Below are 22,503 nucleotides of genomic sequence, written 5' to 3'. Positions count from 1 at the left end.
CCTTTTTTCTAGTCTATTCTATGTTCAATTACCCTTGCCCATTCATCGTATGACTCATAATTTTAATTTCACAATAGTTATTGCAGTTTTCAACATCACTTTGTTTTTGTAAAAAGGTACTAAACTAGTTTTCTTTCATTCTTCTGGCATTTTCTTGGTTTTTATAATAGTGTTAAATAGAATAATTAACTAAATATTTTCTTTATCACCTAAACATTTCTGAACTCTAATTGATATTTTATTTGGTCATATAGATTTCCCATTTTTCATCTTTTTTAATGTCATCTTAACTTCAAGGACTCTAATTTTGCAAATAAATCTCTTATTATTAGTCTTCTCCTCATTTGTCACTTCCAAGTTCAAACTTTCATTTCGGTTTTCATTAAATAACTTACCAATATATCTTCGCAAATTCTCTTTTATGTCTTCTCCAATTAAGACATTACCATTCTCATCCTTTATACATTTTACATCACTTAAATCTTTGCATTTTCTTTCTCTAGCTCAAGCAAGTTTATAAATGTCTTTTTCTCCTCCTTTTGCATCTAGTCTAATATATAAAGTATCATAAGCTCTATGTTCAACTTCGCTAATAGTCATTTTTCATTTTTTTCTTGTCTCTTTGTATTTTTCAATTTTTTCTATATTTCTACAATTTTTCCATATTTTTATACCAATTTCTTTTTTTCTTAACAGTTTTTTGGACTTTTTAATCCCACCACCAACTTTATTTACTACCCGACTATCTTCCTTTGGACTCACCTAAAACTTCTTTTTCTATCCTTACAATTGAATTAGTCATTTTATTCCAAAGAGTATTTGCATCTACCTTACCTCTATTGTTCAATCACACTCTTTGATCATTTTATCTTTGACTTTTACTATATATTATTTCCCTTCGAGCTCCACCATCTAGTCATCTTGTGTTGATTTATGTTACTCTTTCTCTTCCAATTTTTAATAGTATATCTAATACTACAACTCTATATTGTGTAGCCAAACTTTCACCTGGGATAACTTTACAATTCTTACAAGATAGGTGACCCTCATTCCTAGTTAAGAAGATATCTATTTGCCTTTTATTATACCCACTCTGAAAAATTATTAACTGTTTTGCTTTTTTATAAAGCAAGTATTCAATATAACCAAATCGTAAGATATGGCAAAATCTAAGATTGTATCACTAGCCTTATTTTTATCTCCATATTCATGGCCTCAATGTATCCTTTCACAGCTTATATTACCCTTTCCAATGTGTCCATTAAAATCAACTCCTATGAATGTCTTTTCAAACATTGGTATCCCTTGTAAAATACATTCCATATCTTCCCAAAATTGTCTTTTAAGATTTTCTGCTAAGCCTATTTAAAGAGCATATGCACTAATGACATTCACTATATCCAAGTCTTAACATCTACTACATTATCTTTTAGGTCTTTGTCAACAATAATTCTAACCCTTTTTTATTTCTTTTTACCAGGGTACCAAAGTTTAAATCCTAATTTTTCAATTTCTCTAACTTTCTCTCATACTCATGTCATCTCTTGAAGGCAAATTAAGCTAATTTTCCTTCTAAACATTATTTCTACTATTTCTATACTTTTGCCTGTAATAATCCAAGTTGCTAATCTAATATTAATTTCTTGTACTAACTTATTACCTCTCCCTTCTATACTGACCCGGTCTATTCCCTTGACCTAGGTGAATTTGGTAAGAGTTCATGATACTAAGATCTAACAAAGGTTTACACTGGTTGTTAACTACCCTAACACAACCCTACTCCTTTACTGAGGATTGATTTTTTCACTTCCAAGAGAATAAAATTCATGAAGTGGGAGCATGTATGTCACTCAAGATTTCAAATTAAACAAGTAGGATGACGAAGAAAAGAAGAGAAGAGAGAGAGAAGCTCCACAAGATGACAAAGAAACTTGTAAAAGAAACCACTTTGAAGAACACCAGAACGACGGAGAGAGAGGGGGGAGAGAACGGAGGGTGGCAAGTGGAGTCCAAGATGTCAAATTTCTTTGCTACTACGGCAAGTGATGGCGGAACCCAAACAAAAACTCATACAAGAACATCGATGAAACATCAAGAGAAATCAAGAAACATCTCTTTATAATTATTAAAATAATCTTATTAACCCAAGCTACCAAGGGCGCAGCTCTGCTTGAAGATTCTATCTCATCAATGCAACCTTAAACACAACACTCATACCACTTACCCCATCATTGATTAACTTACAAGAACTATCGCCCATTGTATTGAAAGTGTGGAAGATAGTTGATGCAGGGGCAGCATCAATGATCCGCAGCCATGAAAGAAGGGTGGAAAGGGGAAAAGGAAGAGGGAATATAGGAGAGAGGGATACAAGGGGGAAACACACATTCACTTTCTCAATTCAAATTCAGCAGCCAACTTCTACATGGCTTTCGCACACTCTTTAAAAGAAAACCAATAAACACATGAAATTTACACATATACCCCTGAAATTACATGACACTCAAACATAACTGTAAGATACACAAATATTACAAACCATTTAATAATCCTACTACAAGCAAATTAAACACGCATAATAGACAACTAATTAACTAAGCATATTTGGGTTTAGGCCCCAATAAACCATTGACCATATTCTTCAACATAGGCCTCCAAATTGCTACAAATTGAGTCAAAATGATCCATCGAAATACTAGGTACTCGTCCCACATCAATTGTGGTCCTCATTCAATCATCAATATTTGTAATAGTGAACAATACACGTCTCATGACACCAACATTATGTCATCAACCTCAATCATCACCCATATCTCCAAAGGATTCAATGACAACCATGGTCTTAAATTTCCATGAAATTGTCGAAATTTCCAGTTTTTGTTACCCTCAAATTTGAGATGGCAGTCAGTTTCCGTCTTGCATAATTTCCATCGAAATCTAAATGAATCATCTAAAATTTATTGAAATCTTGAAATTTTAGCAAAACTTATTGAAATTTTAACTATACAATGAAATTTCCGCGAAATTCAAATGAGAGATTTAGGAGTGAAGTCAAATTTCTCTCTTAATTTATTTTATTTATCTTTATCGAAACAAAATATTATTACAAGCACTTTTGAGATTATATGAAAAATAAACTTACAGCAACATTTTATTTAATCATTCATGTCTAAATTATCATTATTTGTATAATAAATAATATTTAAATGATTTATGAATTTCATTTGTATTAACTGAATATGCTTAATGTACATTATCTTACAAACATGTTTGATACACATACTATATCATAACTTTTCCACCTCATACACAACACAGATGTGTTTAACTTATAATATATTAGTCCTAAGACTTACATTATTATGTTTCACAAAGAATTTCATGCTTTACTACTAATTTCCACTATTTTTTGAATCGAAATCGAAATTTCCGTATTCTTGGAGCTTCGAAATTTGAGTCTAAAACGAAATTTAAGATCTTGATGGCATCTAAATTCTATGTGGAACAACTAGCGCACACTCTAAAGCTGAAGTTCCCTAGGGATGTTAAGCAATAATGTGAATCTACATTGGATTGAAGAACTACTAGCTTGGGAATCACAAAATAAAAAATCCCAGCAATAATTTATGAAAAACCCTAGTTTCTCCCACACACCTAAATGAGTTTCCTATAAGAATGAGCTTTTAGGAACTTCTAAATGGCAAAAAACTTTTGGTGGGTGTACTCAACAATCTTAAGAGAATACAACACAACCTCTCCTAAGCTCTTCTTTAAGACCAATGACAAACTTAGTAACCATGTGAGATGCATCCTCCACAATCCTAATTTGAACAATAAGCTCCTAAGGGTGGTCCATATAGGTCAAAAAGTTAAGGTTTCTTGTTCATGGTTTAAAAGTTTCATGATCGATTCCCATAGGAGGAGGGAAAGTATGTATCATTTAATCTCAATTAGATGGCCTCAAATTGAGTGATAGGGGACTCTTTTAACCGCTAAAGGTTCTATTTTACATTTGAATGACATTTCCTCGCAGGTACAGTCAACTTTATTTTGGAAAAACGTAGTTTTTCCTCTACCCTGATCTAGCACCACTCAAAAGAATCCTCCACCACCTCTATCCAATTTGAAAAAGTATTAGAACCTAATTTTTCATAACATGTTCACATATTATCGACATAGACTATCTAATTCATATTTCCTAAAATACCCTTGGTCAAGCTTGGGTGGGTGTAGGAGATGTCTAGGATTATGCTCACACTATGCATGGTTAATCTCATCAACACTACCCTCTCCAAGCCTAGAGTCTAGATTTACCATATGCTAGACAAAATATGCCCACTAGGCAGCCCAAGGGCCTAACTCTTCCTATTTGTAGTAACAAGGTACCCAAAGCAGAAAGAATACCCTAGGCTGAATATGGAGACCCACTAGGATTAGGTTGCCTAAGCGACTGACCCAGGTCTTCCACAATATGGCACTAAGCCAACAAATTTAGGGCTAGTGCAAATAGTTCATTGACCTGTGCAACTATTGGAAAGTGTTTAGTTGGATAGAAAAAGTTACAATGTAAGTTGTGTAGGTTCAATAAGGGCAAGTTCATTTGCTGTATTGGTGGCATGGAGAAGTGCATTCAACTGCAGTTGAAGAAGTGATGCTTAGGAAGGTTACGTTGCACTGCAAAATTACAAATAATATGAATCCTAAATTTATTACAATGTGGATGCAACGGAGCTAATTAACTTTGCCAAGAAAATTTGGAGGAAAATTTATTTCTTCTGGTTCCAGCACCTACATTCAGGATTTGTGGAACCTTTTATTGTATCTGCTTAGAATTGAGAGTTATGGGAGATATTCAAGAATACAATGAGAGACTGAATAATGTTTGCAAGAAGCTCAAAGCTTCTATGGAAATCAGGAGCAAAGCTTGAGAAATTGCAAGATCAGCTGAGATTGAATGCAAAGTTGTGTGTAGGGTATGTAGTAATGTAAGAAAGTCTACCATTATATTTGGTTAATGTTTTTAGTTGATTAGGAAAATTAGTAAATACTGCACAATTCCAGCTTCCAAGTTTTTCACTTCCATTAAAAAAAAAAAAAAAAACTTAAGAGGAAAAAAAATACTGTTGCTGCTTTTCATATGAATACTTTAAGTGCTTATTTGCATGCATCCTTGTTTATGTAATTAGCCGCTTGTCTGTTGCTCTAAGCCAAATTTGCTCCTGATTTCCAAAGAAGCCTTGAGCTTCTTGCAAACATTATTCAGCCTCTCATTCTATTCTTGAATATCTCCCATAACTCTCAACTCCAAAAAGATACAATACAAGGTTCCACAAATCCTGAATGTAGGTGCTGGAACTAGAAGAAATAAATTTTCCTCCAAATTTTGTTGGCAATCAATATCACAAAAGGTCAAACTATCACAAAGTACAATAAGAATATCGTGAGAGATAGTCAATTTCATGTACATAGGAGAAAACAGCACCCCAAAAAAAGGGAAAAACAATAAACAGACAAATTCACTCTGTCCATCAGCAGTGAGGTACACTGCTGGTGGTGCAACAAGAAACTCCAACAAGACAAATTTCGAAGAGGTGGCAAGTATAGTTTCCATGGGGCCACACATATTGTCAAATGACAACCAAATTTGAGGATTGACTAATCAAAGGTCTCTGACTTTAATGGTGGGAGAGGTGTCAATTTTTTTCTTGGGGAAGTAGAATTTGTAAAGAGGCAGCAGTTGAACAGTTTGCCATTGAAGTGAATCAAAGTTAGAATTTTGGAGAGAAACTTTAGAATCCAGAAGTTTTGAAATAAGAAGAAATAAGACAGAACACATTAAATGCAATTTTAGTTGTTTCGGAGGAATATTGAAGAAAATGTTAAACTGGCCAACAAATTACTAGCACTAGTAGGATTTTGATTCCTTGTATCTATTAGCAAACTAAAGGAGAAATCAAAGATGTAATACATAGAGTTATGACTCGTTAATAAAAATGGATAAGATCTTTGAACATAAGTGGTCGTAGAATACTATTAGAATTAAAATGAAAGCCTCTACAGCAATTATAAGACCAACTACATTTTTATATGTAACCAAATGTTAGGCAACTAAGAAGCAACATATCCAAAAATAAAAAGTTGATTAATGATATTGCGAAGGTAAATGAGTGCCATAACTCTCAAAGATCAATTGAGGAGTGAACATACCTATAGAAAGCTAGAGGTGCAGAAGAAAAGATAAGGAAACAACAACTAAGATAGTTTGGCCACCTGCAACATAGGCCAGATAACACACTATTGAGGAGGAGTTAATTAGTTGTTGTTACTGGCAATATGAGATGAAATCATGGAATGGAAGACTTAGAATAACTTGGACTAAGATAGTGAGTAAGATTATGCCAACACTCCAACCGTCGGAGAATATTGCCCTATATTGTGCGGGATGGCAAAAGGAGATTCAGGTAGCCAACCCCACCTGGTGGGAGTTAAGGCCCAGTAGTAGTAGCAGTTGCTGTTGTCCGTTGTTTGAAGACAAGGGCTGCAATTAAAAGCATTTGCCAAATTTATCACATGAACTTTAATCTACCGAATAGGGGAGACAGTCCTCCATCATTACCTCGCCGAAGAGCATATTCCTGTTTTTCCTGAGAAGCTCCAACACCTGCACAAGCATCCGGGAGTATGAACTAGTAAATTGTTGTCCACAGAGAGAGAGAGAGAGAGAGAGAGAGAGAGAGAGAGAGAGAGAGAGAGAAGATTCACTCTTCTGATCTGGCTGACGTATTCGAGGTCCTCGGGAGTGGGATCCTCTTGGAGGTCATCTTCGTCTTTGGAGGTGGAAACCTGCAACTCGGTGTCTTCATCCCCAGCGAAGGAGAGCCCTTGAGGCTTTCGGCCGCGGAGAAGACCAAGGGATGGGATGCCGACAGCCGGCTTAGAATGCAGATTGCAATGCCGGCGGAAGTATACAGTGACGGTTTGAGCAGAGTACGAAGATGAAGGCGAAACCCCAAAAGGAATTCGGAATACGTGTACGGCAACCACCGTCGCCATCCCCCCTATCTGCCCCCCTATCTCTTTTCGCTGCCCGTGACGCATTTCAATTAGGTGGCTTCTTTATTTGGAGTCTTCGATTGCCCAGTTCAAACGTTCAAAATATGGGAATAATACTAGCATGTTTTCAAAATAAATCTAATAAAATTATTATGAGTAAGTTTAAAATGGAGACCAATGAGTCCTTTTTCTCCTCCACCAAACTCCAAGGGCACTAGATACTTCGACTCACAATAGTGTCAAAATCGGGACCGTACAATCTTTCTGATATGCAGGTTCCTTCTGGAGACGAAAGCACTGAGCATATTCAAATCCTTTTTACAAGTTCATAGAAGTGGATACAAAAGTCTTTCAAGCAACAGTTTTCAGGAACTTTAAAATCTAAAATACCATGGAAGAAAAGGGAAATCTTTAGATAGTTTTTTTCTTCTGGTGTTGCCCCAAACGAGAAAGCAATCCCTTATTTATACATATGGAAACTCATAATTATTACATGACTTACCATAACACGACTAAAACAACTTTAATAAAGTGGTTTAACACAAACTTTTACATGACATAAAGCAATGACATGACCCAAAGCAACTTTAATAAAGTAACCTGACACAAACTTTTACATGACATAAAGTAATGACATTACCCAAAGCAATTTTAATAAAGTGACCTAATACAAACTTTTACATAACATAAAGCAATGACATGACCCAAAGCAACTTTAATAAAGTGACCAAAATGTTGACAATGTTGGGTCTACATGTGGTGTGAAGGAGATAAGTTGAGATTGATGTAGTTTTCATCAGTAATTTCTCCATGCACTAGATGGTAATAAGTGGGTGGAAAGTCGTCGCACTCATCAATTTCCATAGGATCTTGGGAATCCTGAAATAGTTCTCCTACAGGGATGTCCCGTGGTGAAGTGAGATAGTAAAGAACAAGTTGGATATCTTCAGGGTCATAAGGAGTATTGTTAAGACCACAAAGAAATTGAATCAAAGGCTCCTTATATCTTGGTCATAGCTTGGTGAGGTCATGAACTATTACCCATAAGAAGGCAGAATTGTGGGACCATAATAGATTCTTATGGGAATTGTAGAAGTACGGTCTATGTAAGATGAACACAAAATGAACTCTTGAGGCTTCTTCTGAAGTTAATTTCCAAATGTTCTGGTTTCCCATGAATTCGATCATTTTTTTCCTCCATGACAGCATAGGGTCGAACCATGTAAAAGGATCCAAAGGAGAGAGTCCTGATTGGTTGGCTTGTAAAAATGTTCATACATCTCTTGTAGGGGAAAATGATTGCATGTAACTGCAAAATTGAAACACACCAAATATACCATAAAATATTAGGATCAAAAAATGAGGTCGGATTGAGGAAATAAGGATTAAGGAAGGGTTTTGAAGGGTCAGATAAATGATGTTTGATCAGGGCGACATATGTAGGAACATGAGCTTAGGCAATTGATCTTGCTGGGGGTGAGGGTTTGGCCTAAAAGGGAACCGAGGAGTTCAGGAGGATAGGTCATTTCTTTTGTGAGGTGAAAAACTTCTTCTAGTGAAGCCATCAAGATTTAGGGTATGGATTTCTTGGCAACGATAAAGAGGGATGATTGTTCCGATCTACTAAGCATATCTATCAAGGTATTGTGTTTTCTTTTTATATGTTTCACCGTGAAATCTTATCTGGAAAACTAGTATTTTAGACGAAGTATTTGAGGATATGGGAGAGTTTTGTTCTGGAATTCAAGTGCTTTTGGAAAGTTAGAATTATCCATCTCGATTGTGAAATGTCTGGTTCTGACATGAAAATCGAATTTTTGGATCTCGTATCTTACGGGAAGGATTTCTTTGTAGACCGTGTGATAATGCTTTTGTGAAGGTTTGAATTCTCCACTGGCATGTCCACAGTAATTTCTTCTGCTATCCTTTTCTTCAAGCAATAATGCCCCCCATAAGTGATTACTTGCATCGGTTTGTAGGACAAGATTCCCAGTTGATGGGATTGTGAGAGGTGGTGGATTTTGTTCAGCCTTTTTGAGGTGCTTGACATCATTAGTTTGATCTGGACCCCATGGTGGTGGATCCTTTTTCAAGAGTTTGGACAACTGGCTAGTGAAATTGCTCACATGGGGAATAAAATCTCTAATGAAGTTAATAATGCCAAGGAACAGTTGAATTTGCTTTTTTGAAAGACATTCATCTGGGAAACGCAATAATTCTTCGGCAATATGTGGTCTAGGAGCAAATTCATTATGTGAAATTTTCATTCCCAAGAAATCAATTTCTTGTTTTCCAACGCTTCTTTTCTTTTGAGAAAGCATAATTCCATGTTGATCAATAAGATAGTGAAATTGTTACAGCAATTGATAATGATCTTCCGAGGTTTTGGAAAATAAAAATATATCATCAATATATATCAAAACGCTATGGAGAATAGGATTGAAAATTCTTGTCATGGCCTTTTGAAACAATGAAGGGGTCATTTAGTCCATTGGAATTGTTCATTTGGGATGCAGAAAGCTGTTTTATATCAATCCTCGCGATGAATTCCAAGTTGCCAAAATGCTTCCTTAAGATCAAATTTCGAAAATATCTTTGCTTCTGCAAGATGAACGAATAAAGTTTTGTGCTTTGGAATAGGAAACTTATCATCCTTAATGAAGGCATTTAGGGGCTTATAATTAATCACCAATCTCTTTTTTCCCCTAACCTTTTCTGAACGTTTTTCCACATAGAAGGCTTGGCTTGCCCAATGAGAGTCTGTGGGCTCAATAAGGCCTTGCTTAAGTAACTGTTTACATTCGTATCGTACCATTTTTCAGATTCGAGGGTGTCATACCCGGATGAGAGGCTTTTACTAGATTTACATCCTCATTGAGCTTACAAGACAACTTGATAAAGAAATCAGGATTTTTCCAAAGAGGTCTCTGATGAATAAGTTGATCATGGATTGACTGATAATCTGGATGTCCTTCTTCTAAAGAACATATTTTGGTTATAGGAGTAAAAGGCTTGAACTCCTGTTTACACTTAATTCCAATGGGAAGGATTTTGAAGGATTTGGACTGACAATAAACATCCCATCCTAATACAACATCTTTATCAGGAATAGAACTTCCAATGACATGTGCCCAGGCTGTATAGTTGGGAAGAAGCTTAAATCCAACTTTCCTTTTGGATACCAAGGAAGTGGTAAAGATTTGGTCATTAGCCGCTTTGAAAAACTGAATTTTATGAGACCAGTATTTTGAGGGGAGAATCTTTGGATTAATCATAGTTTTGTAAGAACCTGTATCAACATATGCACTAGCAGGAATGGGCTTGCTGTATTTTTCCGGAAGAATTTGGATTTGGACAGGGGGCTTAACTGGGACTGTTCTAAAAGGAACATATGTTTAGCCTGGAACATTTCTTCAGGAGAATCAGAATAATCATCTTTATCCGAATTAGAAGGATCAGTGATAGGAAGAACAAAGACCATATCACTGTCTATTTCTTCTTGCTCTGAGTAGATGGATTCAATATCAGCATCTTCAACTTGTAATTGTTGAATCATTTTTGCTGATTTTGCACGATCATGAGGACACTGTTTTGTATAATGTCCCTTTTTGCCACAAATAAAGCATCGGGAAGATTTCCTTGTTCTTTTGTACTTCTTTCTAAAAAATTTAAACTTCACAGACTTATTAAGACCAGGGACTTTACGAAAATGCTTCTTCTTTTTTTGGCTGCACATGCAGTGTTTATCTTTGCATTTAATCTATAAATAGGGCTTTTTACACAACTTATTAAAACTGTGATTTTGTTGAAGCATCTTGGAAAATAATTCATGAGTATCACAGAGTTTATCTAAAGAAGCAAGGGCCAGTTGCTAAATTTCTCCAAGAGAGATTTCTTTGAGTGGTATCTAGAGAGAATTAATTTTCTTCTAGAGCTCTACTTGAATTTATTTAGGCAAAGAGTTAATATAGACTTATCTCAAATTTTCATCATTAAAACCCCCCAAGAGATAGTATATGTAGTAACCTGGATAATTATAGAAATTAAATAATAAAGAAATGAGAGAGAAAAGGAAATCTCAAAGGGGACTCAACGGGGTCTCGTCGACGAATAGTCTCTTTGGGCTCGTCGATGTGGACACGTGTCTCGTCAACGAGAACTTACCGAGAGGGCTGATTTCAAAGCTTGAAACTCATCGACAAGGGTTAGGTGTTCATCGACAAACTCCCTTCTTGGACTCGTCGACGAGGTGTCGTGGCTCGTCAACGAGGCCACGTGGCCAGAAGTCTATAAAAAGCTGAAAACGACATTTCAGCAAGGAAATCAAAAATCTCTCAGTTAGCTCTTTCTCCTGCTCGACTCTCTCTCCTTCTCTCTAGATTTCTCACTCCGTTTCTCCCCGTTTCGACGATCAGAAGCCGCCACGTTGATCCTAAGGAGATTTTCTACAAGTTTGCTGGAATAGATTGTTGATTACGGCAACTTGGGCACCATCCCAAAATCAAGGTAAGTAGATTATTTAGGTATTTCTAGTATTACCAAGTTTATCTGAGTCCAGATTTTGTGTTGTATGAGAATATATTGATGTTTTGTGGAGTAAAATTAGGGTGTTATGATTTCAGGATTAGGGTGTTTTTGGGACCCCGCAGGCATGGGTTAAGGACCCCAGCGGCTATCTTTCCAGGAGCCCAAGAATATTAAAATTTAGGAAATTACAAGTATGCAGGTTTAGGAAATATGAGTGAGATGATTTTCTAGGAAAATCAGTGATTTATTGAGGAATTTGTATGAATGTATTATTATAGGATTTTGAGGATAGTACACAGTGAGCGTGAGCGTGAGAGTGGAGTTGGAAGCAAGCCTCCTAGCCAATTAGGTAAAGGAAATATGCTATGCTAGGAATTTTAGAACATTTATCTATAATTTATATATTTTTCAAATTACTATTCAGTTTATAAATTATTAGTATTTCAGAAATACAGATTTCAGAGTATGGGATATTTATTCATGTAGTTGTGTGGCATGAGATATTATCATATTAGTACATAATTTATACAGTATTCAGGCTAGTATGATTTACAGTATTCATGTACAGTAATATGTTTTACCAGATTTTATAGTAATATGATTTACAGTGTATATACAAATAGATATGTTTTACAGTAATTACAGAATACCATGATTCCCATAATTTTAGAAAAACCATAACACTCAGATATTACAGTATGTATAGTTCATATATTTTAGATCAGATAATATAGATATTTCAGCTCAGATAATATAATACATTCAGATCAGTTTATAGTGTTATGATTATTTTGGAATCATGATGAAACAAGAAGATAATTATATATATTAGTATTACATAGTATCAGACCCTGATGAATCAGTTCAGTATATATTCAATCAACAAAGCACGGTATCATTGCTATATTAGATTAGAGTGCAACCACATATCTCAGATAGTGTGCGGAATACCGTCAACCATGCCTGGAGGGATTGTAGGCTCCCCAAAAGTATGGGTTGAGGTGGTCGATTTGACGAGGTAGAGATCAGTTACCGTGCCCGGAGGGATTGCAGCTGGCTGGATAAATGATGGTAGAGTTTTAGATTGACTTATCCTGGTAGGCCAACTAGTGTTAAGTCCCGCCTACGGGCCGCACAACCCTGTCATGAGGGGTTAAATCATAACGTACAATTTTCGAGGGTATTATCACAGTTATCAATATGTATACGATTTTACAGAACAGTAGCAGATATATTATATTACTAGAAGTACGAATAAATAAAAACTCTGATACTATAGTTGTATTTTAAAACATATAGGTGTGAGTTGTATTGCGTGTTGTTTTATCAACTAAACTCAGTTTCAGATATTTATCAGTATAATATTTATGTAAGCTCAGTTGCCACACACTAGTAATAATATGTTTTACTAGATTTTATAGTAATATGATTTACAGTATATATACAAATAGATATGTTTTACAGTAATTACAGAATACCATGATTCCCAGAATTTTAGAAAAACCATAACACTCAGATATTACAGTATGTACGGTTCATATATTTTAGATCAGATAATATAGATATTTCAGCTCAGATAATATAATACATTCAGATCAGTTTATAGTGTTATGATTATTTTGGAATCATGATGAAACAAGAAGATAATTATATATATTAGTATTACATAGTATCAAACAATGATGAATCAGTTCAATATATATTCAGTCAACAAAGCACGGTATCATTGCTATATCAGATTAGAGTGCAACCACATATCTCAGATAATGTGTGGAATATCGTCAACCATGCCTGGAGGGATTACAGGCTCCCCAAAAGTCTGGGTTGAGGTGGCCGATTTGACGAGGTAGAGATCAATTACCATGCGCGGAGGGATTGCAGCTGGCCGGATAAATGATGGTAGAGTTTTAGATTGACTTATCCTGGTAGGCCAACTAGTGTTAAGTCCCGCCTACGGGCCGCACAACCCTGTCATGAGGGGTTAAATCATGACGTACAATTTTCGAGGGTATTATCACAGTTATCAATATGTATACGGTTTTACAGAACAGTAGCAGATATATTATATTACTAGAAGTATGAATAAATAAAAACTCTGATACTACGGTTGTATTTTAAAACATATAGGTGTGAGTTGTATTGCGTGTTGTTTTATCAACTAAACTCAGTTTCAGATATTTATCAGTATAATATTTATGTAAGCTCAGTTGCCACACACTAGTAATAACATATTTCTTCTTACTGAGCGTTGTCTCATCCTAGTAATTTAATATTTTTCAGGTGATCCAGTTAGGTGAGCAGATCAAACTCACAAATAGAGAGGTCATTTACACTACGCTGTATATAGGGTAAGTGTTTTCAGGGAGTCGGATTTTTGGTTAGATATAAAGGTTTTGGTAGATGTTACTAGGAGTTATGTAATCGTGTATGTGTATTTTGTAAAATACAGAATTCTAGTATTGTAAATATTGATTGTATAGTTTTTTGCTTTCCGCTGCATAGGTATGTAATATGATCAGGGTTTCCTCAGTGCTCACTTGGGGCCTAAGATGTTATAGTGGATGATTTAGGGGTATTAGAGTAATTTTAATTAAAAATAAAAAAAGTATAATTCAAGATCCTTTCTTTTTAGAAAGCAGCATCACATCTCAAAATATTCTTGACTAACGTGAGTAGCATGCGTATCTAGGTCTCCAATGAATTCTCTGTAGAGAGTACCAAGTGCAAAGGAATGTGACTGTGATCTGATAAATTGTAGCTGTTTGTAATCTCCTAGAACTTGGAACCAATCTCTAAGAGATCTAGTAAACCTGGATGAGAATTCCACTAAAACAACTTCTAAAAGATTCCTTATCTTGGATAATTAAAGATCAATCCATGCTCCGAATTCTCCTATTTTGTCCCTCCATTTGATTGGGGAAATATCATCAAAGGAGAAACAAGGGCCATTAGAAGGCTTTAGAGGAAGGTTCCTTGGGTTTCCTGAGCTATTGTTTCAGCTTCCATGGGTTCTTCAACAATTGGAGTAGTTTCAGATATGTCATCTGTATCTCGAGCCCTGGATGGTTCAAGGTCTCTATGGGTGGCCATAAGCATCTAAGTGATGCCAACAACATGTTCTTCATGGGATGAGGCTTATAAGGCTTTAGTGGAAAAATCATTGTTATCGTCACTTACAGAGGCTGATTCTGATGGAGAAGGAATCTCATCAATGAGTAAGGATGGGTACTTGGCTCAAATTCAGATGAAAGCATAGGGGTCTTTAGTTTTTGTTTAAGATAAGAGGTGGGTGGCACTGGTATGGGTGATGGAGAATTTTGGTTGTGAGATTGTGGAGCTTGCCTATATATGGATGAGGTAATGTTTTCTGAAAACCTCAATCGTGGACTTAAGGTTTTTGAAATAATCTAGTTGTGTATATGAGGATGGGAAAGATGGCGAGGAAAAGAGGGAATAAGAGGGAGTGTAAAGATAGGCCTTAGTTTTATAAAGGGATGGTGGATGTGGAGGTTTGTAAAAATCTTGCTGCATTTGGGATACTTGATCTTTTAGCTTTTTGATTTCTGCCTCTTTGAAATCAAACTCTACTCCGAAGTAGCATGTCTTAATGTAGTATCTCTTAGACATTCTTTGGTAATGGAATTCAAGATCCTTTCTCTTCAAAGAGTAGATCGCATCTCCAAATATTCTTGCCTAACTTGAGTAGCGTGCTTATCTAGGTCTCCAATGAATTCTCTATAGAGAGTACCGAGTGCAAAGGAAGGTGACTGTGATCTGATTGGTGATTGATTATGAGCCCCTAAATGCCTTCATTAAGGATGATAAGTTTCCTATTCCAAACAATGAATGTAGAGACTCAAAGAATTAAAGAAATTAAGTAAATAAAAGAAAGGAGAGAAAAAAGATTTTTCAAAAGGGGATTCTGTAGGGTTTCATCGACAAGTGCAGAGTGCTCATCGACGAACAGGCTTTTTGGGCTCATCAATGTGGACGCATGTCTCGTCAATACGACATTACCAAGAGGGCTGATTTCAGGGCCTGAAATTCATCGATGAGGGGTAAGTGTTTGTTGATGAACTCCCTTCATGGACTCGTTGACGAGGTGACGAGTCTCGTCGACGAATCTGCACCTTATAAATAAGTTGAGCTTGGCGAGAATTTTGCATGAGCCTCTTTCTCTTTCTAAGTTTCGACTCTCCCACCTTCTCTCTAGGTTTCTGGCTTCTTCTTTTACCAGTTCGATGATCGGAAGCCACCACGCTACTTTTGAGAAAATTCTCTTCAAGTTTGCGAGAGTAGTTCGTTGGTTATACCAACTTGGGCACCATCCCAAAATCTGGGTAAGTTGGTTATTTTAAATTTTATAAGGTATTTGGTGTTTATGGACTGAGGAAAATGCTTTAGATAGACTAATACAGAAGTGTTTTGTTGGGAAAAATGTAATTTCAGGGTGTTGAGTTGGGAACACCGCAGGAGTAGGTCTGGTTATTTCTGTAGGCTTCTTAGTAAGTCAAGTAAGGGGATAAATTAAGTCAGTATTTTTCATGGAATTATTTATTATTATACAACATTTATTTTCAGGAAAAAATGTATGATATAGAACTATGTTTGGAAATATTGTTGTTGAATAGGGAAATGATTTGAACACATTTTATAAGAAAATATGATTTTAGAACAAGTTATGAGTTTAGAAGGCTATTTACATTTGTGTGGCATGAATATAATATTTCCATAAAAATTATTTTATATTAAAATATTATGATTTTTCCAAGATAAGCATGTTATATAGCAGTTTTTAGGAAAACCATAAAAACAGTACAGGAACTATGGTTTTACGAATATTATGTTGAACAGTGATAGAATTTCATGTTCAAGTATGTTTTGATAAGTCAGTGCTAATGCGTGATTCACATATTATGATAAGCCGGCACAAATGTCGTGATTTACATGTTATGATATGCTGACGCAAATGCTGTGATTTTCACGTTATGATATGATGGCGCAAATGTCGTAATTATACATGTTATGTCAAGATTCAAGAAAATATTATCATATCATGTTTTACTCTGAAATATGAAACTGCTATGTTCAATATCATGGAATGTATTATATGTTATTAGAACCTGGATAGCTTAGTTTAGTTTCACGAAGCACGGTATCGTAGCTATATGTTCACGATTATGAATATGTTAGTGCTACCACACATCTTATGTAGAGTGTGGGAGATGGCCATCGATATGGCTTTATGGGAGTGTCATAGTTCCCCTGTTAGTCTGGCACAAGTGGAATGGGCCCATCGTACTTACACACCTATGTTTGACTTAGCATGGTTGGCTAGCCATTGCTAGGTCCCACCTTCGGGCCGCACAACCCTGTCATGTGGGGGGGCAAGACATGACAATAGATAACTATCTATCCTAGGTAATGATTCAAGTATGATATGGTTATACAAGATGATTTTCCAAGTATAGAAATTTAGTATGTTAAGTTATGTTATGATAAATCATGTTTTATTCAGTTATGATACAACTGTTTATACTAGTTATGAATTATGTACTGATTACATGTATATCACGAAAAATACTCATGTTGCCACACACTGATATTAGTTTATCTCCCTTACTGAGAGGTGTGTCACCCCAACATTACAAACATTTTAAGAAATCTAGGTAGGAGGGCGGATAGAGCCCTGCAACAATAGAAGTGGACTGAGCTACCCTGTTAGTAGGGTAAGTGGTTGAGTTAGGGTCAAATGGGTTTTTGGATTGAGACCGTAGGATACTTTTTGGGTCTTTTTGTGGATGATTGTGTATATATGACAGATTCAGTAGAACTCTAGTATGGTTTCTAGTGTTTTATGGCATGTATGTGATTTTATGTTTTCCGCTGCTTAAGTATCATAGTTGTATGGTAGATATATCTCTAGTACACTTGGGTCTAGGTTGATCACAACTATGATAGCTTAGCAAGATTATTATGTATGTAATTATGTGAAATATATATGGAAAAATAGGCAGGTCGTTACAATTTGGTATCAGAGCCTAGGTTGCTAGGTTTTGTAGACTCTAGAGTGCAGCGGAAACAATACCAGAGTATAGGAAAAGGATTTGAGGTTTTGTTCTGTAGTTTGGAGGCAGGACTTTCATGGTGGTTTCTGTGTTTTTCCTAGTGTGATGATTTTAGGAAAGTCATAATAAACTATTGTAGGGTTGTGTTTCTAAAATATGGGATTGAATCTTGAATTAAAATAAGGATGTCAAGATAGAAGGGATACTAAGAGTTTTTGTTAGATACGTAAATTATAAGGGTAGGGTCCCTAAGTCATGTTTATTGTCTTTTCAGGATGGACCCGGGTGTTAGCAGTGCTTATGCGAGTGGTAGTGAGGGTGCAAGGCTCTCGGGTGCAGGTGGGGCTGATTCAAATGCGGTACTATGCAGTGTAGCTCAGCAGGTCATGGCTAAGATTGCACAAAACTCTAGAAAGCAGGGAGGCCCGTCTATAGGCCATTGGTGCACAATAGAGAAATTCACCAAGATGAACCCTCCAACTTTTTTTGGAGGAGCTGATCTTGCAATTGCCAAAAATTGGATGCAGGAAATTGAGAAAGTATTGGTGATACTGCAGCGCACTCAAGAATAAAGGGTCTTATTTGCCACCTATAAACTGACATAAGAGGCTGAAAGATGGTGGACTGTGGTGAAATTATTGGAGGAACAGAGGGCGGTGCCTATAGCTATGACCAGGTGCCATTTTAAAGATTTGTTCTTTGACAGATACTTTTCGGCCACTACCAAAGGGGCCAAAGTGGAGGAGTTCCTGAACTTGAAGCAAGGATAGTAAATAGTTCAGCAATACGTGGAAAGGTTTATAGAATTGTCCCGTTTTGCCCCGTACATCATACCCGATAAGGCAAAGAAGACGAGGCAGTTTGAAAGAGGTCTGAGGTGAGAAATATACAAATAGGTAGCGATGTTGAAAGTGCAAGACTTTACTGAATTGGTAGACAGTATAGTTGTGGTTGAGGCCGGTGAGCGGATGGGTGCACAGGAGTAGGGATAGAAGAAGAGGCCCACACTTTTAGGCTTTCAGGAGGGATCTAGTTGAGGCTAGTGGAGGAGAGGAAATTATAGCAGAGGAAAGAGGTAGGAGACTGGGGGCCATGAGGTTCAGGGAGTGCAGACCTACCCTTTATGTCAGACATGTGGAAAGAGACACTTTGGAGAGTGTCGAGCAGAGAGAGACGTCTGCTATCGTTGTTGTAGACTAGGAAATTTGATACGAGATTGCCTTACACCACCTAGTATAGCACCTGCACCCAGGCTGCACCGAGGAGGTTATCAAGTGCCTCGTGGAGGCTAGCAGAGGAATGTAGCCCTGGTGAGGGTTTATGCTTTGACATCGGGAGACGCGGAGACCGCATACGACGTCGTGACAGGTACCTTTACTACTTTATCATATCAAGTTATTGTTTTATTTGATACAAGTGCCACTCATTCCTTTGTGTCTACTAGATATGTTAAATTGTAGGGTGTTGAGGCACAGTTATTAGATGTTGAATTGTCAGTAGCAACACCGATAGGGTCAGTGGTGAGGTGTCATAGGGTGCTCAGGGGTTACCCAGTAGAAATTTAGGAGAGAATATTACCACTTGACCTAATTGTGTTAGATTTGCATGGATTCGATGTAATATTGGGTATGGACTGGCTGGCTAACCATGCTAGTATCGACTGTCATTTGAAAGAGGTGATTTTCAGACCACCAAGAAAGCCATAATTCAGATTTGTGGGGTTGCAAGTGCATTCTCCACCTCAGTTAGTGTCAGCCATGCAGGCAAGACGACTAGTTCTGGACAGATGTCGGGGGTTTATGGTTTATGTAAAGGAGGTGACAAAAAATGAATTGAAGCTTGTTAGTACACCAGTGGTTAAGGAGTTTCCAGATGTATTTGCAAAAGAATTACCTGGATTGCCACCCGACCACGAGATAGATTTTGCTATTGACTTACTTCTAGGGACGACGTCGATCTCTAAAGTTCCTTACCGAATGACTCCAGTAGAATTGAGAGAATTAAAGAATTAGTTGCAGGACTTATTGAATAAGAGTTTATCAGATCTAGTGCATTACCCTAGGGAGCTCCAGTTTTATTTGTGAAGAAGAAAGATGAGTCTATGAGGATGTGTATAGATTATAGAGAAATAAACAAAGTAACAATTAAGAACAGTGTCAGCTTTGGTATATTCCAAAGAGGGGGGGTGAATTGGGTATTTAAAAAATTATCGCCTAGGTTAAACCAGATCAATAGTATTACTCAACCTGGGGTTTGCCTATGCAAAAATAAACCCAATCATTCACAATGAAACATACACGTGCAGTAAATAAATTACGAAAATATAAAGAACATGCATGATATGTTATCAAGGGTTCAGCCAACTGTGCCTACGTCCCCGCCTCTAGCTCGCAAGCCCGAGGATTCCACTAATGCTCACTTAACGGGTAGGGCAGCACTTAATACAACCAGGTCAATTAGCACAGGGCTGACCTCAATCTTTACAAATTCTCCTTGCGGGGCGAAGAAGACCCTAACAATCCTTACGGGTTGGATTACCGCCCCCTCAGGCCACGCCTGAAATACAACAATATTTTTCACAATATAACTGGAACAATGATTATGCTTCTCGAGTAAAGCAGATACGTACCCAATATAAGCAATCGCATACACATCAACAATATAGGTAATGTAAGTTCAGTGATGTGAATATATGTGCAAATAACACTCAACAAGATATGATCATAATAATGTTCAAGAGTGTTCTAAGCAAGTTGTATCTTTGAAAAGAGCTAAATGAAATCTCAACAGCAAATCAGGGTTTCAAAGATGTGAATCAAATATTTAAACTTAACTCAAAATATTTTTCTTCAATGTAATGAGCACAAGAGTAGTTTGAAAATATTTTAGCGTGTTGACAATTGCACACCAAAATCAAAGTTGTGGGACACTTGCAATAACAATGCAAATATCCTAAGCTTGCTAGCTTATCCCAACACAAGATTTATAATATTGAAATCTGTGGGATAAATTTAACTAAACTCCCAAAAATGAATTAAACAATCAACCAAACAAATGGGAGTATTAGCACTATCTAATAAACATAAGAACAATCAATAACCTCTCATAATATCAAGATCTATTAAGGGAATAAATATTTGAGAGTATTTTGGACAAAATGAGATTTTGAGATAGAGAAGATTTTTGCTAATTATTTTGGCTAATCTTTTACTAATCCTCACAAATGAACCCATATTTATTGATAAGGTCAAAAATATAACCGTTTGGGACCTATTGGGTATTCTTAGAAAAGTCTAAAATGTTTAGGAAATATTAATCCCAAATTAACCCTTATTTACCACATTTAAAATATTTTTAACTCGGCGAGGTTCGGTCGTTCGAACAGACGAGGTTATAAATGTCCTTTAAATTAGTTTGGCAGCCCGAGTTCTAATTTAGTGGCCTGAACAAAACTCAGAAGCATTTCTTCAAATTTTCAGGTGCCCGGTCATAGGTTGGTAGCTTGAACTCATGTGTTCGGTCGCCCGAGGCTTAATTTGAACTAAATCTCTCGGTAGCCCGAGTTGGTGAGAGGTCCTTTTTACATGGTTTGGGCGCCCGTGGAAGGTGTGCACAAAATTGTTCGGTCGCCTGAGAGCCTAAGTCAACTGTTGACTTCTCAATAGTTCGGGCGCTCGAAGAGTTTTGAGCTCCTAGGGTTTGGTCGCCCGAGCTCTCTCAAATTCCCTAATAATATTCAATTAAGTACATTTTTAACACTTCTGTATTTTGTATGGTATATGTGTATGAGTGTTAGGACCTAGAGTTGTACTAGGGTCTTACTGAGCTTACCATATATTCTATACGCATGATATGCATGTAATTATTACATACCATATCCCTAGTTACTATTACAGACCCATATTAAATTAATTGAATTGGCAATATGAATTAAAATCTTTAGGGTCTTCATGTCTTGCTTCAAGTGTCATTCCTTGAGATGCTCATCTAAGCCTGCACAAACACTTGAAAACCATCAAATACCTAAGTATATGTCATTACCAAAATCGGGTGTGACCTATGAGGTCAACATTCTTCGTCTTTTTGATGATGACAAATACATCATGCAAAAAATAGGTATAGCCGTAGAAGGCTCCTCCTAACAATGTGCATTATGTAAGACTTTAAATAATTTTCCATTTAAGTTCAATTCAACCCAATTTTGGCCCTCTTATCCATCTCCCCCTCTTTGCAATAGCAAAAAGGGCCATGAAAGTAATAGCCTTAGGCAATGGGTAAGAATCATTTGTATACAAGAGAAGTTTGGGAATTTTTAAAATTTCGGCAGAATGCCGTTTGAAAATAAGACTTTTCCCAAAAATTCTTGTATAAAAATGACCTGTTTTGAGTTTTAAGATCTAATAGTTTATCCACAACTACTTAACTCAAACAGTTCCAATATGATCAAGATATAAAACATAAATGCAATCATCATCATGTAGTAGATATGATAAATGTGCATCGTAAAATATAATCAATTTCATAAAGTCCAAGTCAATGAAAGATATCAATAGTTATATTAGTTGTTAGACTTTAAAATTATTTGAAAGCTGCCCTAATCATTGGATGATTATGTGAGGATGGAGTTTAATATTCAATTAGTTTTCACTCATCCTTTCAAAAAATATTTTAACGTTAATTTTATCATAATCATCTTTAACACAAGGTTTTAGTTTGGGAAAAATCCTGTCAAAATTTTGGCAGCATGTCGTCTGTAAATCAGACATTTCCTAAATTTTCATTCACCAAAACCTGATAGGTTCAAGCAATCAATTCAAAATAATTCAATTTAAGCATGCGAGAACTTATTTTTACT

General features: G+C 36.3%; 1 protein-coding gene across 2 annotated transcripts in view; it reads right to left on the bottom strand.

The window, feature by feature from the left end:
- Positions 1–7,193, bottom strand: part of LOC131159767 (ycf3-interacting protein 1, chloroplastic) — a 40,638-nt gene extending 33,445 nt beyond the window's left edge. Inside the window, exons 1-3 of one of the 2 annotated variants that reach the window (XM_058114925.1) lie at positions 6,763–7,140; positions 6,617–6,661; positions 6,476–6,538 (exon numbers count right to left, since the gene is read on the bottom strand). In XM_058114925.1, coding sequence (XP_057970908.1) covers positions 6,476–6,538; positions 6,617–6,661; positions 6,763–7,098 — 444 coding nt within the window. In that variant the 5' untranslated portion in view covers positions 7,099–7,140. Of the gene's footprint in view, positions 1–6,475; positions 6,539–6,616; positions 6,662–6,762 lie in introns of both variants that reach the window. The other variant, XM_058114926.1, reaches the window with a different exon arrangement.
- Between the last annotated feature and the right edge of the window lie 15,310 nt (positions 7,194–22,503).

Source organism: Malania oleifera, chromosome 7, assembly GCF_029873635.1.
Source record: "Malania oleifera isolate guangnan ecotype guangnan chromosome 7, ASM2987363v1, whole genome shotgun sequence".
Taxonomy (NCBI): Eukaryota; Viridiplantae; Streptophyta; class Magnoliopsida; order Santalales; family Ximeniaceae; genus Malania; species Malania oleifera.
This window is presented reverse-complemented; position numbering and strand designations above follow the sequence as displayed.